Raw genomic sequence first — 17,538 nt, forward strand, 5'->3', positions numbered from 1 at the left:
TTTTTTGAGATGGAGTCTGGCTGCTCTGTCTCCCAGGCTGGAGGGCAGTGGCGCGATCTTGGCTCACTGCAAGCTCTGCCTCCCGGGTTCATGCCATTCTCCCGCCTCTGCCTCTTGAGTAGCTGGGACTACAGGCGCCTGTCACCACGCCCAACTAATGTTTTGTATTTTTAGTAGAGATGGGCTTTCACCGTTTTAGCCAGGATGGTCTCAAGCTCCTGACCTCGTGATCTGCCCACCTTGGCCTCCCAAAGTGCTAGGATTACAGGTGTCAGCCACCATGCCTGGCCCTTAAGTATGGATTTTAATGTTTGTGCCTTCTGGTGAGTGAGGCTTGAGAATTTAATTAGAATATATTATATAGATATAATATATCTATATAATATATAGAGATACTATAATATTAACATTATAGTTAAGAATATGGAGTCTGGAGTGAGACCTGGATTAGAATCCTGGCATTGCCACGTTTACCAGCTGTGTGATCCAAGGTAAATTATCTCAAAAGCCTGGATTTCTTCAACTGTAAAATAAGGGAGATAATAGTACCTACCACATACAGGCTTTATGAGGACTAAAACGATACAATTAGTACAGTGTCATGCATGTAGGAAATACTCAATAACATGTTTGCTATTAACTGCTATTGGTGATTATCAGGAAGGGAGAAGTTGAAAGAGGAACAGATGGGACCAGGTTCTCTCCTAGCAGTGCCTCTCAGGCCATTCAGTGCTTCAGCTCTATGCGCCTTCCCACACTCAGATTGAGGTCTCAAACCAAGCATATTGAAAACCTAGAAGAGGCAGCTGCAACCTGGGCCATCATAGGTGACCAGAGGCCTCATTGGCTGCTGGATCCGGCCAGCTTGGCTGTGGTTGCTGAGTGAAGGCTAATCAGGGCTGATGCTCTAGTTCATTCTCTAACAGACAAAGCCTAGGGATAAGGTAGTCTCCTGCCACAAGTATCCAGAGGGACTCAGTCACAAACAGCTCCCACCTGTCCTACATTGAGGCCAGTGGATCCAACCCACACAACCATGAACACGCCTCTAAAAATAGCTCCGAGCAGGGTCTGTGGGACCCACCCACTGCTCTTTCAGCAAGAATTCATTTTCCCAGGAACAGAAATCCCAGACTGTCAGCATCTTCACACTGCTTCCTGGCTTCCAGCACTCTCAGTGCTTAAGCAAATTCCAACTCGAAGTCACAAAGAAAATGGAATCACTACAGGTCCCCCATGCAATTGGCTTGGGTTCTGCAGTAGAAAGTGGAATGAACTTAAGTTGCTAATGTGAGACTTTATTCTGTGTCATCTGGTGCTCAAATGGTTGATCCAGTAGCCTGGCCACTTGGGCCAGAAGAGCTGCAAAGGTGGACACATAGGCATCCGTGCTCCAGACACTGACTTGTCTTGCATTCATGTTGGACTGCAGAGAAAGTTACAGAAATAGGCAGGAGCTTCTGTGAAGGCTGTTTCTACTAGTTAAGAGCATGGATCCTGGATCTAGATTCCTTGGGCTCATATTTCACCTCTGTGTAGACTTGGGCAATTTATTTAACCCTCTTAGAATTCAATTTCCTTGACTATAATATATGGATAAACAATTCTCTATATATAATATACACATGTGTATATATATACACACACACACACACATATATACACACACACACATATATATACACACACATATATATATATTTGAGACAGTCTAGCTTTGTCACCCAGGCAGTGGTGCAATCTCGGCTCACTGCAACCTCCTCCTCCTGGGTTCAAGCGATTCTCCTGCCTCAGCCTCCTGAGTAGCTGGGATTACAGGCATACGGCACCACGTCCAGCTAATTTTTGTATTTTTAGTAGAGATTGGATTTTGCCATGTTGGCCAGGCTGGTCTCAAACTCCTGATCTCAGATGATGCACCTGCCTCGGTCTCCCAAAGTGCTAGGATTACAGGCGTGAGCCACCGTGCCCAGCCAATTCAATATGTGTTAAGTGTTTAGGAAGCACTTCATAAGTGTTAGAGTTATGGGGATGATGACATCGATCAGAACTGACAACCTGTGGTTACTCAGGAGCCATGTACCCAACCTTGATTCTGAAAAGAGAGGTTTTTCAATCCCATGGGAAAGGCAACAGTGGATATGGTCACCCAAGAGCACTAGCTGTCCTCAATTTCCTATGATACCTCCTATTTCTAGTCAACACACCCAAGGTACCTGTACATCATATTTCCTGGTATAATTTAGAAGCTAGAATTCTGCGATCTCTGACACCCAGCACCTGTTACTCCTGCCAGCTCCTTGAAGAGAGGTCTCTTTTACCCAGTGAGATATAACAAAGTGGCATCACACCAGGGTCATTTGCTGAATAACTTGTGGGCACTGCAGAGCAGCGCAGTCATTGTTGGTTTTGTGGGCTGGCAGCAGCACTTAGGGATCCTTTGACTCATCCCTGCTTTTCTCTGTCCCATCCTCCATAGCAGCTCTTTCACACTTTTCCATTAGTCTCCAACCTTATACTCCCCTTTCAACTGATGTCGCTACCAATGTCATAGAAAAAAAAAAAAATAAGAAAGAAATAAAAGACAGCCAAACTGAGATGAGTCTCTTACCCTTCCTCCCTTTCACTGCAAAATGTAACTGTGTTTCAGCATCCTTCTGTTTCATGGGCCAAGAGTCTCTTCTCTCAGCCAAGGCTATCCCAGTATCCTGTCCTTGACCCAGTCCTCTTCCATCTCCTCTTCTTCCTCTGATTGTTTCTTCTCTCGGCTCCTCCCTGCCTATTTGTCCCTTGCCCTTGGTGGAAAATGCTTCTCAATTCTCAGGGAAAAAACAAATCAAAACTCTTTGACCCTGTGCTTGCCTCTTCGTGCTGCCTTATAACTTACCTTCCTTTCACCAGTAAGATTCTTGGTGAGTTGTTAGCCTGCTTGTTCATCTCTACTTCCTCCTGGTCACTCCTGAAGCCAGTGAGCACTAGCTGTGTTCCTATAGTCAGCTTTTAAATTCCTTCTGTAATGTTGTTCTTGCTGCCTCTAGTTCCCAAGCAATCTTCCCCATATACTTTCCTTTGTATTCACTTCCATCTGGAAATCTTATAGGATTAATGGCATTCTTGTGACCCAAGGAGCAGCTCCTCATTTTGGCCCTTGCCTAATTCTGTGTTCTCCAACTTTGGATCTTTCATGCCTATATGATTGTTTGTTGCTCATATGGGAGGTCTAGACAGTTGAAGAGACACCAGGCTCCAAAGCCTCCAGGGGAGCTAAGAGAGTCACAGCGCCCACTCCACCCCAACTCTAGCACCCAGTCCTGCTGCACTGTCTCTGAAGCTGTTTCCAGTAATAATGACTCAGTGCGTCTATTGGAGTTGGCAAGGTGAGGACAGTCTTCAAAGAGTATTCTCTTTTTACTCTCCTCCTGGCTTTCACATCCTCTCATTACAGGATACCAGCACACATACAAATGCTGTTTCTGCAGCCCAGTGATATAAGCTTTTTATGTGTCCAGCCACCAGATAAAGAGAATTTAGCAGTGACTAAGCTCAGCCAAGGTTATAATTTTGGGGAAAAAAAATCTTGGTAAATCAAATGTGTTTCTCTACAAATCTAGCTCCCCAGGAAGATCAGTTAGGAGCTTTGTGCCAGCCCCTTGGTTGGAGAGCTGATGGCCAGTTCATCTTCAAGGTGTCCTGTGTTTGCCGTGTTAGTTCCAGAAGACCAGAATGCCTGAAGGGTAGTGATTGTCATAGCTTCATGGGTAGCAGGTCTGTATTGGGAAGGCTATTTGCAAAGCTGCTGTTCTCACGTTCTCCTAGGGGAATTCCTTTATAGCCTTCAGACTCAATCATTCAAATGGTGCCTCCACTTTAAAGCCTCTTCTCTCTTTTGAAGGTGAAATATTTTTGTCTCTCCTCTATGCCCCTGCCATTCATGTGCGTACAACTCTTTATGATAGTACTTATTACATCCTGCTGCAAAGGTTGATTTCTTTTTAACTTCTGTCCTTATTCCTGTGATACTACAGAGCTTTTTAAGGGCAGGAACTAAATCATTATTTAGTACAGAAAGTGATACCTAGTGGGTGCTCAAGATTATTCAAGTCGTTGAATGAACATGCATGGAGTGTGATGACGTGAACATTGGTCAACCAAGAAGCTATTTATTTGCTGTTTATGAACTCTGCTTTGTTCTTCCTTAAAAGAAGACATTTAGAACATTGGATGATAACCCCATCAGCAATACTTAACCTCACCTTATATATAATTGAGGGGAGGAGGGCATAAGGGTCAAGGTCAGGATAGACTTTATCTTGTTGGACTCCTAGTAGCAAAGGATCTGATTGCACTCTATTCACATTGCATTTGGAAGAAATTTCTTTAACACTGTGCCAAAGATGGTAGATTGGCTTGACCATTCTTCACCTAGAAAAAGTAGAACTGGTCCTGGGAATAGTCAGGTTTATAATAAGTGCCAGAAAGCCCTAGAACTCCTTAATAAAAAAGTCTAAGGGAAGTTTTCTTTTTTATAAGCACCTGCCTACACTCATACTGCTGGGATCCCTTGGTGTTGGGTAACCAGAGTCCTGTAGCAGGAATTGACTAGCTTTTGTGATCCAATCATTTTTGTTTATTTATTTATTTTGGTCCCCTTACTTTTAAGGTTTATGTCTTCTAAGTTTCTAAAAGGGGTTGCATGTGAGTGGTGCTTCTGAGCTTAAGATATAGCCTTAGTAACTTGAATATCTCCCCTGATGCCCTGTGCCTGGCAGCTATGGTTCACTTGTAACTGGTTTTCTGGATTTTGATAAGATCCTTTTGACCAGGCAGCATGGAAACACTATACATTTTCTTTTGTTTTCTTATTCAGCTAAAAATACATGTCATCTAAATGGCTAAATAAGGCAGAATCATTTTAAGGCTTATCCAGGACAAGGTTACCCAATGTGCTATGTTCAAAATCTCAGCGTATTTACAGGCTTACCCAACATGCTGTATTCAAAATCTCAGCGTATTTACAGGCAAAGAGCCGTCATATAATTTAACATGCTCTGACCAGTTGGGACAGTGTATGTACTGTGGCCAAGATCCTGCAGGCACTGGAATTTATAGCTTATTAGAAGCACTGAAGGAAATGTAACTCTACCTGGCCAAGATGACAGCTGTTGATATCAAAAAAAAAAGGAAGGCAGATGCATTTTGAGGATCCCAAGGCAAGAGCCCTGAGAAGCAACTGTTGGCTTCAGAAACCAATATGATGGCTAGAGCTGTCACACTGGGGAACTGACTGTCTTAGATTTTCCCACACTCCTTACTTATATACCAATGACAGCCCTGTTGTGATCTTCCCCTTGCCCCATTTGACTACTCTGGAACCAACTCCTTCCCCTAGTTCAGTGAAGTACAGTGCCAGAAGGAAGTCTCCTGGGTCGTGCCAGTTGGGGAGTGCTACAGAAATGCCCTCACCCAGCATCCCTGAGGTGTACCAGAGCACATGTGAAGGGTGTGTTCTCCTTGCAAATGCCAGCCAGGCCATAAAGCAGTCATACTGCCCACAAATCTGCAGGACCCCAGCCATGGCATCAAGCACTCACACCCTGTCTAGAGCTCCATGGAGAGACTAATATGGCTATCCCGTGGCCACGCTACAGTGGAAGGGCTAGGCCAGGAGAGAGCATTGTCATGGATATGAACAGCCACTGCAGTCAGAGGGTGATGTCTTTGAGGAGGCTGCTGGGGGTTAACTTGGCTGAAAAGTTCATGTTTAACCCGCATTTGAACTAACCACTAGATTGGAACAGAAATAAAAACCCATGTGTTTATGATTGGTTATTATTAGCTACAGAAATTCCCAGTATACTCATTATAAACATGTATCTAGCACATAATACTTACAGTACACAATAAAACACTTGTACGAAAGCAAAAAATGTGGCCATGAATATATGACTCCAAAATGTGAGCACTTTTTCAGGGATAGTGGAGAAGTGAACTCATCTTTGGCATTGTGGCCCGAAGGCATGATCCCAGGGCTATTAGCTAATGATGGGTTCTGTGTTGTCACTATCACAGAGGCTTTCTTTTTGTTTTGTTTTGTTTTTCATTTCAAGCCTGAAAGTATTTTGGTTATTGTTTCCTTGGGTTGTTTGTACAGATCTTTATAGATATTTCTTAGGCATCCTGATCAGAAATATTGCCCCCGTTGTTCTCTTACACAAAAAAAGTGAATTAATTAAAACTTTTTGTAGAAGGCATTAAATGATGCCTTCTAACTGGTGCTTCTAACTGAACATTGGTCTTTTAGATTAAACAAAGCTAAATTCATTTATAAGTTAGCTAAATTCATTTGTTAAATTATAATTTAAAAATCATTTCCTATGATTATTCAAAAAAAAAAGTATTCCTGTGATTATTCAAAAACTGTTTATGTCACACAGGAATTTTTAGAGCACCCTACTATAAAGAGCATTCTGTAGTTTTAGTACCACACGTTTTCAGGTATACTGACCCGACTTGACGCTCTCTGTTGCTCCATGAAGCATAATTTTTTCTTTTGAAAGGATGGAAAGCCTGAGATGAAGTGACCTACCTGAGATTACACATGGTTAGGTGCATCCCCAGCCTCCTAATTATTCTTGGTTTGTCCTCTTTCTGCAGAGAAGGTGGTCCCTTGGGGAGGAGGATGCAACAGAAATTCTGTAAATGAATATGGAAGTAACACAAGAAAGTCCCCAGGGATCCCCTGACTTGAAGTTCAGCTGGGCCAAATCAGGGGCACAGGAAACCCAGAGCTCTCAGCCTCCCAGTGCCCAGACCTGGCATTTGTATAGCTGTGTCTGACATGTAATTCTCTCGACATAACTTCTTAAACAGTTGTTAGATATATTTCTGTTATTTACCCTTCATTTATTCATTTTCTGATTCATTTTCTGATTATATCTTTTAGACTTTAGCTCCTGTTTATTTCTTGTTTTGTTTGAACTTACTTTTTCATATCCCACATCCTGCTCCCCACCTCCACCAACCCCGGTTGATGCCCATGGGCCTGTTGCATCTTGTATTCATTCTCTGTCTTAACCTTTTTGCTCTACATGGGAAATAAGAATGGAAGCAAACAGGTGGTGGATAGAAAGCCATCTATTCCACACACAAAAGAGACTGGGTTTCCTTTTTATCCTAGTACATCCCACACAGACACTCCCTATGCCACAAAGTAGATCTCAATTAGCCCCTGACAATAATCCTGGTTTGAACTATAGTTGGCTTAGGACCGACAGTCCTATCTTAAAAATTACCAGTTTAAGCAAATCAAGCAATAGTGGCAGAATTCCTTTGCAATTCAGAACTATATCCAAATAGCAGGAATTCTTTCCTACAGGTCTGTTTCCAAAGGAGTAAATTTTAGTCAGTTGATCACCTTTTGAGACAAATGCATTAACCAGAACTTTGGTTGCAAATAACAGAAACTCAGTTTGAACCAGGCCAAGAGGGAACCAACAGGAAGGGCTGGAATATATCTCTGCTTTTAGACAGCATGCACCAGGGATGAGAATGCTTCCAGTCTTTTTCTTGGCTTTTGTTGGCTTTTCTGTGCACATTTGATTCATAGCTGTCTCTTGCTGCAAACCAGCTTTTTCCCCATGGAGCAGGACATGGCCACTGACAACCTCAGAACTATTGCACCACCACTACCATGCTATGTTCCCAAGTTTAAAAATTCAGAGGAAGGATTTCAACAAGTCAAGCTTGAATCAAGTGGCAGGGAGATGAGGATCTTTCTAAGAAGATGGCAGCCCTCATTTGTGCCACATAATTACAGTAAAAGCGATGATCTCAGCCTACTCTACACAAACAATAGATTCCATTAAAGCAGGGTGCTGAAGAATTCTCTGCCAAGACTGATACAAGTCTTCTCTGTTCCTTTTCCTTAGCAAGAGAACAAGGGGAAAATTCGGCTGATCTAGGGTTCACCACAATTCCTGATGAAGTTTCTTTTTTGGACCTTACACATCCCCTGAAAATCTCATCCCTAAAATGCAGTGTTCTCCAAGGTGCAGAAATCTTGATTTCTTGAGTCTGCCAGCATCCAGCTCTCTGTGCCTGAGGAACTTATCAAGAGTAAATTTCTTACTGACCAAGGGGAGGGATGGGAGAGGCAGGGACAGGACCTGGTTTAGGTTAGGCTAGTGTCATTGTACGGTCCAAACTGCCCCTTATGTGGAGACTATCCCTGCTGGAATCTTGCTGGTCAGCCAGTCCTCTCCCTCCTGGCTACTCACAGTTCTCTTTCTATCCTCTCCCTGCTGAGGCTGATTGATTATCATGATCAACTCCAGAATCCCAACCATAGAATATCCTGCACAGCTGATACATCTTTCTGAGGCCCCTCTCAGTTAGGGATGGCTTAGAAAATACCCACACCTTAGGTTATTAATTGCTCAAGCTGCACATTAGGCTTGCCCAGCCCCAGCAGTGGTAGCTGTTTGGGTCATATAGAAACAGACCCTAGGATAACCTGTAAGAATCAAGAAGATGTGTTGTCACTGTTTCTGAAACACTCTGGAATATTACTCTCAAGGCCTAGGGAAGACCTTGATATGACAACTCCGTGCTGTGTTTTATATTTGCCTCCACAAGATCTGAGTTTTAGAGGATGAATTCCTTGTGTCTGAGACTTTTTTCAACCTCTTGAGAGCAAAGCTTGATAGACAGAAAGGTGGTTTGGCTTCAATAATCTTGACTAAAGGTGCTGAGTTCTTAACGATATGCATTCAAGAAACCCTTGTCTTGATTCAGTTCCATGATATAGGAGAGGTAGTATGTTTCACTGTGGCATTCTTTAGTCAAAATTGAAGAGGATATGGAAATATCTGTAGTTAACAGTTCTCCATAGGGCACACAGATCACATGGTTCTCACAATATTTTTAGATAACTAACCTGAATTACAGTATCAGAAACAGTTCTGACAATGGAAAATTTGAATGAGATTGACTTTTCCCTGTCACATTTGTAGCAATAACCATCAAAACAGAGGGGGAGGAAGTTTGATCAAATATATGTAACAGAGCTTACCATTGGCAGGTCTAGCCTAGTGGCTAATGTCATTGGTTCAGTAAAAATTAGCTCTTTCTTATATTCATCTGTGGGTTGAGCATCCTTAACAAGTAGAACAGGGAGTGGATGATACTCTCCTTTATAGTCACTTGCCATATCACAGTGGGAAACAATAGAAAATTAGCATGTAGGCCAGGTGCAGTGGCTCATGCCTGTAATCCCAGCACTTTGGGAGGCCGAAGTGGGCAGATCACAAGGTCAAGAGATGGAGACCGTCCTGGCCAACATGGTGAAACCCCATGTCTACTAAAAATACAAAAAATTAGCTGGGCGTGGTGGTGCACACCTGTAGTCCCAGCTCCTCAGGAGGCTGAGGCAGGAGGATCGCTTGAACCCAGGAGGCAGAGGTTGCAGTGAGCCTAGATCGCGCCACTGCACTCCAGCCTGGTGACAGAATGAGACTCCATCTCAAAAAGAACAACTAAAAAAAAAAAAAAAACCCAGAAAATTAGCATGTGGCATCCTTCAGAATTTGATTGGACTTTCTTTTCTGTGGAATGTGGGCTTGGTTCTTGCAACCTGACTTCATTCATGGAGAGCTGGGCAACTGCCCTATCACTGATTTACCTAATCAGGAACATGAACAAGACTTTTCAGGGACGCCTCAAACCTGGAATCATGCAGGGACCCACTATCCATCCAAGCCTTCTGTTTGCAATTCCACTATTAAAGAAGCAGGTATACTTGTTGACCAAGCAAGCTCTCTTTAAAGTAGAGCAAAACAGAGGTGTGTCCTAACTCAGTCCTTTATAATATATTTCTCAATAAATTGGAATCACATTTTGATAACCACAAAGCTTATTATGCCCTGATGATGTAGTCATTTTATAATACAAGAATGATACCAGAATGTGATTGAACCTGTTGCCATATTATAAGAATACAGAATATACAGATTCACCCAAAGGCAAATCCTTACCTTTGGCTGATGAGTATTAGCATTCAGCAAGACAATCCTCTTCTTGGCCCTGTTCTCAGATGCTTTCCAAGTTTTTCTCCAGGCGTAGGTGGCATTTGATCCTGGCCTATGCCCTTCTGAAGAATGCAGTTTTTTTTAACATCCCAGTCCTATATAGATCATGAAAACACATGGCTCTGACTTCATCAAAAGCAAAGGCTAGTGATACTTTGCGTTTCTGTCTGGAACATTATCTTTCACTGCTGTTTAATACCTTTAAAAAGCTTGCTGGAGACCAGTGATTTTGAAGGACCTGTAGAAGAGAAAGATGCGCTAGGTGCGGGAGGGACCTGTCTGCCATGCACACCACTGCTGTATGGACCAGTATGACTGCTAGGAAAGGAGTTGGCTCCTTGAATCTGTTATAGGAGGGAAAAATATCAGGAACCACTGTTCTAGGTCCTCTAACAGTGCTTCTAGATTTTCAAATATATTTTAATTAATAGAAACATTTTGTAGGAAACTCAAACATTATGGCAAAGTGTTCTGAACAGTGCCTGGCACATACTGAGCACAAGGTGCTTGCTGTATATTTACAGCACTGTGCCTGAACTGTATTATATTAGTCTCCATAGAATTGCTTTCACCTTTGGCCCATATTGTCCATTAGCCTCTGAACTATTCTGAGAACATCACACAAAACCAATGAGTTCTACTGGGCTGTTTACTCTAAGGGTGTCATCATGGGTATTGCTGATCCCATTACACAAAATCTCTGGATGAAAACATGAAGTTTATCCCTTGCTCCAGAATAATTATGCTTCTCCTAGGCAATTGATTTGATTTTACCACACTGATCTGCGCATCTGTTAACTTGATTGTGCTTCTCTTTTTTCATTGGCTGCTAGCGTGGATCTAGATTTTTGATCCCCCTTCTAGCATGTGTTATAGAATCTGGGTCATACATTTTATTAACTGAATTTCTGATTTCAACTTTCTTACTCTTTGTCAACTAATAAAAATAGTTACCTCTCTGGGTGATTGTATGGGTAGACCTTTTATTATAATGAAGAATATACTGCACACCATTTGAATAAGGCAGAGTTGGTACAGTGGCTTCTGGAGTCTGTGGAAGGAGTCTTCCCTTTAGTCTTCTGTCCTTCATTTCCTGCCAGAGAATGGGCAGCTGCCAGAGCTAGGTGGCTCCGTGTCCATGTGGACTTGGCACTGGGGTTCTACGTGCAGAGCTTCACTTGGACACCTGGGTCCTTTTTAATTCTCTGTCCACTGGAAATCACCATCATATGAATTCTTTGACAAAGAAGTTGACCTACTATTAAGAATTATTCTCCTATCTTTCCTTCTCAGGTTCTGAGAAAATATAGATTATAATATATTCTTGGATTCTAGTCAGAGAATTTGATCATGTGAGAACTGGAATATTAATTTAGCAACAATAAACTGCCATTAACAAAGAAGTCATTTGTGATTGTTAACGTTCTTAAGAGCTTCCATAACAATGAACAAGACATAGACTCCAGAGGGGCTGGAGCAGAAGACAGAGGTGTGGCAGCAGGTGCTGCCTGGCACAGCTGGCCTGGGGAGTGGCCCCTGGGCCTGTCCTCCGGCTGCACCTTCAACAAACAAGCAATGCATCTTTCACTAGTGAGACTCCAGGGTTTGAATGCAGTATGCTTGGTCTACATTTCTGTTCTAGGACTGGGCATGACTCTGTTGCCTCCCTCACCTATGCAGTGCATTGGGAAGGGGTGGGATGAGAGGAGGAAGGAGGTGCCTTTTCTCATGGTGGTGGGAGAGCCCATGCTAAAAGTTGAAATGTGGGGAAATGGCCTAGGACAAGGTAGCCCAACTCTGGGTCTCTCACATCTGCCTCTGCACAATTAAGACTTTCCTCTAGGGTAGTAGACACCTCCCTCGTGAATACTGAAGCACTGATTTCACTGGACCAGCTCAGATTATATGATACTCAGTTCCGCATTTAGCAATTGGATCTACTTTTTCAGACTGCCAACCTTTTAGGTGGCCTATTGCAGACCAGTCTGGTTTCAGTCTTCCATTCGCATGGAGGAAGGAGGTGTTGGGGCCAGCTTGGTGACATTAGCTCCTTCTCTCCTGTCTGCCCACAACTAGGTCAGACACACCCAAGAAAGTGACACCTCCTTTCTCTGCTCGGGGCATTTGTAAGATTCTGCTTCTCCTCTGACATTTCACATCCTCTCCCTTTCCTCTGTTTTCTGTAGTTTCTGGCTACCTGTCATTTCCTGTGCTTTTGCTCTGGCATCCCTCTGGCTATTATTTAAGTTCTTCTCAAGATGTTTGTCTTAGCTTGCTTCTCTCAGCTCTAGCACTGCAGAAATGTGACCTGCTAGCCTGGCTACCAAAGCTCTTATTAGAGGGTGGGATTGGGGTGGGAAGGGATGTGTGAGTGAAGGGCCTTGCATTTGACATCCTCCATCCTTCGTGCTCACTGTGATATTCAGGATGGGCCTCCATGCAGCAAGGTGTGCCTTGGCTTCAGGGGACCCTGGCATGAGAGTTAGGAGATACCAAGATCTATCCAGAAGCTGTTCCCATGTAGTCCCTTGGTGTATGGTGCCAGCTCTCCAGTCTCCTCAAAGAGCAGACCCTCACTGTCAACATGCCTCTGGAGGCTGTGCCTCTGGCTAACCCAGACCCAGCTGGTCAAGTCAAGCACTGCTGGGCCTAGAGTTTCACAGAGGCCCTCCTGGCCAGGAGTGAGGTCATCCAGGGGGTGGTTGTGCCAACTTCCAGGGCACACCTTTCAGTGGCATGTGATCTGGTTCTCCTCATGGTAGTTTTGAAATCTTGTGGTTTCCTGTTTTGATGAGTGGTTTTGTACATATAATCAGTGAAGCTATCCTCACAAATTACATGCATCCCCTATTTCATTTAGAAGTTGGTAAGATGTTTTTCCAACCTTTTAAGTGTATTCTTTTTTTTCTGTCCTCTTTAGTCCCAGGTAAACCACCACAGTGCTGCTAGTAATGAAACCTACCAGGAACGCTTGGCACGTCTAGAAGGGGATAAGGAGTCCCTCATATTGCAGGTGGGTACTGTTTGGTGAGAATCAGCTTATCCTGTTACCTCCTACTATGTAGTTTCCCCTACGTGGAAGGGAAGCACAAGGGATTATCTCTGTTGGAATTTTTCTCCTTCCAAAGCATATGTTTTTAGAAAAGACTTTTCCTGAAATAAAACATTAAGTAACTCAGGGGACATTTAACTCTAGACTTGGCTTTGGGGGGCTGTGAATTCATTCATTCATTGATCATGCACTACCAAGCACTTGCCTCTATACACTGGAAGCCCCATGACCAGGCTGATTTCCAGGTGCTAAGAATGAACAAAATGGGCCCTGTCCCCCAGAAGCCCCTGAGTCTTGTGTGGGAGGGGAGATATATCCTCATGCCACTAATAAAACAGAGCTGTGGGTGATATGGGCCTAAGGGTGAATGCTAATGGAATCAAGTCCAAATTGTCCGACGCTGGATCTAGACTGATCACTTTGATGCCAAATCCCCTCGAGCTGGTAATGGGCTAAGCCTTTGATCGCTGTCTTGCTTGAAAGAGAGGAACTCTAAAACCTTTTACGGAGAAGGATAGTCAAGGGAGCTTTTTTTGCTCTTGAAAGTTTGTGTGCCTTGGTAGGACATAGAGTTAGGTATTCTCATAAGAAGGCTGTTGAAGAAGCAGGTCTAGCACTTTGCTGTGTTAACTCTTGAAAATATAAATTGATTTAGCAAGCATTTATTCAAGGTCTGGTATGCATCAGATATTAATTGGTGATTTGGAAAATATAAAGGCTCGTATCCTAATCCCAGCTCCTTAAAAGCTTAAAGGGTGATGAGTTAGACTAGTGATAGAATGAAGGGAGGGGTTGAGGGAGGCCTGGCCCCCACCCCAGGCTGTGGGCTTTAGCTTGGAGCACTAGGGTTATGAGGTGGCAATGTGTTTGTTTTCTCTCTTTTTACCTTATATGTTTTATTCTTTCATTGTATTTTATGAACATAAGGGTAATGAATGATTTTAGAAACTTTTAAAATTCTAAAAATTTGAAGAACCAGGTTAACATTTTGGCCTTTTTTCCAGTGTATGTTTTTTTTTTTTTCTCTTGCCTCTATTCTAAATAACTGAGCTCATACCAAATATACAGTTTTACTTTGAAGTTTTGTGTTTTTCTTCACTTCATTAATTTCTTCATTATAAAATAATTGAGTATCTACAACTTGTGAGATGCTGGTTTTAGATGCTGGGATGCAGCAGTGAAGGAAGCAAACTAAGTTCCCATTCTTGTGGATCTTCCATTTGAAAGACAGAGAGTGGGCCAGGTGCAGTAGCTCACGCCTGTAATCCCAGCACTTTGGGAGGCTGAGGCGGGTGAATCACCTGAAGTTAGGAGTTGGAGACCAGCCTGACCGGCATGAAATCCTGTCTTTACTAAAAATACAAAAATAAGCCAGGCATGGTGGCAGGTGCCTGTAATCCCAGCTACTCAGGAGGCTGAGGTAGGAGAATTGATTTAACCCAGGAGGTGAAGGTTGCAGTGAGCTGACATCGCATCACTGCATTCCAGCCTGGGCAACAGAGCGAGCCTCCATCTCAAAAAAAAAAAAAAAAAAAAAGAAAAGGAAAAAAGAAAAGAAAAAGGAGAGTGTGAATTGACAATAAGCCAATACATAAACTATTTCAGGCACTAGTAAGAACTCTGGAAAAAAGTAAAGCAGGATGAAGATTGTGTAGTAAAAGGAAGATCTCCTTTACAGGAGGAAGCCGGTCAGGGAGCCATGCAGATACCTGGAGAAGTGCATTCCAGGCAGAGCAGGTGGTCAGTCCAGCCCACACAATGAGGCAAGAGTGTGCTTGGGGTGTGGGAAGAATAGCAAGGGGCCATTGTGCCTGGAGTCTGTGCCCAAAAGTGTGGTGCAAGCTGCCTTTTAGAGAGGTAGCAGGGGCCAGATTGAATAGCACATTGTAGCACAGATATTTGAGGGATATGTAATTTGAAACTCTTATCCCAATGACATGATTAATGAAAGAGTATCCAATGTAAGATTTGGCAGCAAACAGTATGGCATTGCAAACTTTTGAACCAGGACCCTTCATGATTGAAATAGCACATTCCTATTTAGAGAGGATTACAATTTAATTTTTTAAAGTCCTGTGTAATAATGCTGCCTTTCACATTCATAGTTTTCTAAAATTCTGAATTCTTGAATAATCCCCATTTAAATAATCCTAACACAATTGGGAAGCTGCTTACCAGTAAAGTCAGAAGTTGACCCTAGTGGTTTCTACTTTACTGGGAGCTTATGGGCAGACTCCAGGAGTATCTGTTACGTGATCACTGCTGTTCTGTAGTGGCCCAGTGGAGCTGGTTAGGCAGATTCTCAGCAGGGTAGAGCCTCTTGCTTAATGAGCACAGCAGCTTAGCCAGACTGAATTAATTTAGAGTCCTTGGCCCAGAAAGTTTTCCTGGTTCTACTGGTAGAAAAAGGCAAATCACACATAACAAAATACTTTGTTTCTAGGATTAGTTAAAAACAAAACCAGAATCTCTTATATCTTCGTTATAATGTAACTCCTTAAGAAAAGGATTTTCATCCTTTTTTTTTTTTTTTAACTTGTGTATCCTCCAGTACCTAAAATTATGCCTAGCATCTATTAGGGTTTCAAAAATAGTTGTTTTTAGTGAACGAAGGTCACATTTTAGGACCTTTATGTATTTTGTCTGGATTTCCTACATCCCTTCATTCGTAATACTTAGAATCAGCCTTGAGGTTCAGAAGGACCCTGGAGCTGAACAATTAGCTACAGAATGCTAGAGATCCTATAATTCCTTGAGTATCACCAACATATGGCCTCAAGGCATGGTATAGACCATAGAAATGTTTAACCCTCATAATAAGATTAACCAGAAAACATCCTTCACAAACAGAAACTCTAGATTCCAGCGAACAAAGCCCACCCCGAGAGTCCTGCCCTTTTGAAAGTGGAGTTAGTTCAGGATGGCTGAGAGTGTTGGGCCACAGGGATTAATAAATAAACACCCACCCACAAAGGTTTGCGTGTAAGGTGGACCAAGTTGATAGAGCCTTTTTTTTTTTTTTTTTTTAAAACAGATTTTTTGGTTAACAGTGGAATGTTAACCATGTGTCGACTCCAGGAATATGTTTCAATAATTCATTCATCATTTGGGAAAATAAAAATGGAGATCTTAAAGTAGGCATATTAATTTAGATTAGTTCCTTTTTAAACAGGTGCTTTATAATTCAGAAAGTTTATTTAAACACTCATAAATGAATTACATCAACTCATGCTCCATCTATTATTCCATTACAGACTGGGAAATAATTCCGGATAATCTATATGTAAATGGCAATGACTCTAATCAAAAAGGTCGAAAGGATCTCAGTTTATCAACTGTTAATTTCTTCACTTGGGGAGGACACTCATTCTCTTTCTTCTTGCTTTGAGCCATCTCTTACTAAAGAAAAAGGATCCTGGGGCAGTTTGCTAATAGAGAAGGCTATGAAAACCATTGTTAATATATAGTTAGGGCATAATTTGAATGACTTCCTGTAAATGAGTTTTTACTAATTAATATTTTCAATAGAGATTCTCAGCATTCTTCAGAAAGATGACTTTGTTCCTGCCACCGTATGTGTAATGTGACTCCTCTATATTTATGACTTAGAGTCATGTTTTGGCCTGTGAAGCACAAAAACCTTTCTGGAGCCAAGTTTTGTCAGCGCTAATACATGCCCTTTACAGCCCACATTCCTTAATTGCAACAAAACACTCGCCTGATAGGTGAGCAGTCCTCACACCCTTATGAGAGAGGTAAGGTCATTGGTTAGTTTCCATGAAGTTTGGAACGCTCTTCCACATGAGGTTGCAGAAGTCCTGACAAGCCAGCTGAGATGTGCCTTGAGGTTGGGGCTGTTCTGGAAAAGGAATAAGGAGCAGGAGTCCAGCCCAGAGGCAGCTCCTGTGGCTGTTGGGTGTTTTACTCTTGAGTCTGTCAAGAGCAGTAAACGTGACCCATGTCATCAGAGCAGTGGCCGAGATTCCCTGGTAAGGTAAGAATCTAACTGGAGCTGCCTTCATTCAGGGCACTTCCTCCACCCGCCATTCAGCAAAAAGCAAAACTGTTCCCTGTGTGTAAGAGTCAGTGGTGAGGTTTCACGGCTCGCCTGCGGTGGGGAGGCTTTCCTGCACCATGTGAAGTCCCTGATCCTCCACCATTGCTTTATTTCCTGGAACAGGTGAGTGTCCTCACAGACCAAGTAGAAGCCCAGGGAGAGAAGATTCGAGACCTGGAAGTGTGTCTGGAAGGACACCAGGTGAAACTCAATGCTGCTGAAGAGATGCTTCAACAGGTAAGGGCGGGTGCACTGAAGGCCCTTGGGTTCTGAAGCAGCTCATGTGCTGAAGCCCCTTTGTATGCCCAGGCTACAGATCTCGCTGTCATCTTTCCCATCCTGCC

At 42.8% G+C, this 17,538-nt stretch overlaps 1 protein-coding gene across 3 annotated transcripts in view; it reads left to right on the forward strand.

Annotated features, from left to right (window-relative positions):
• The window catches only part of PPFIBP2 (PTPRF interacting protein, binding protein 2 (liprin beta 2)), a 146,656-nt gene that overhangs the window by 66,664 nt on the left and 62,454 nt on the right, over positions 1 to 17,538 (forward strand). For 2 of the 3 annotated variants that reach the window (XM_011971666.1, XM_011971667.1), the window contains exons 4-5: positions 13,006 to 13,098; positions 17,318 to 17,431. In XM_011971666.1, coding sequence (XP_011827056.1) covers positions 13,006 to 13,098; positions 17,318 to 17,431 — 207 coding nt within the window. Of the gene's footprint in view, positions 1 to 13,005; positions 13,099 to 16,943; positions 17,132 to 17,317; positions 17,432 to 17,538 lie in introns of those variants that run through there. The other variant, XM_011971668.1, reaches the window with a different exon arrangement.

Source organism: Mandrillus leucophaeus, unplaced genomic scaffold (genome assembly GCF_000951045.1).
Source record: "Mandrillus leucophaeus isolate KB7577 unplaced genomic scaffold, Mleu.le_1.0 Scaffold1237, whole genome shotgun sequence".
Lineage (NCBI taxonomy): Eukaryota > Metazoa > Chordata > Mammalia > Primates > Cercopithecidae > Mandrillus > Mandrillus leucophaeus.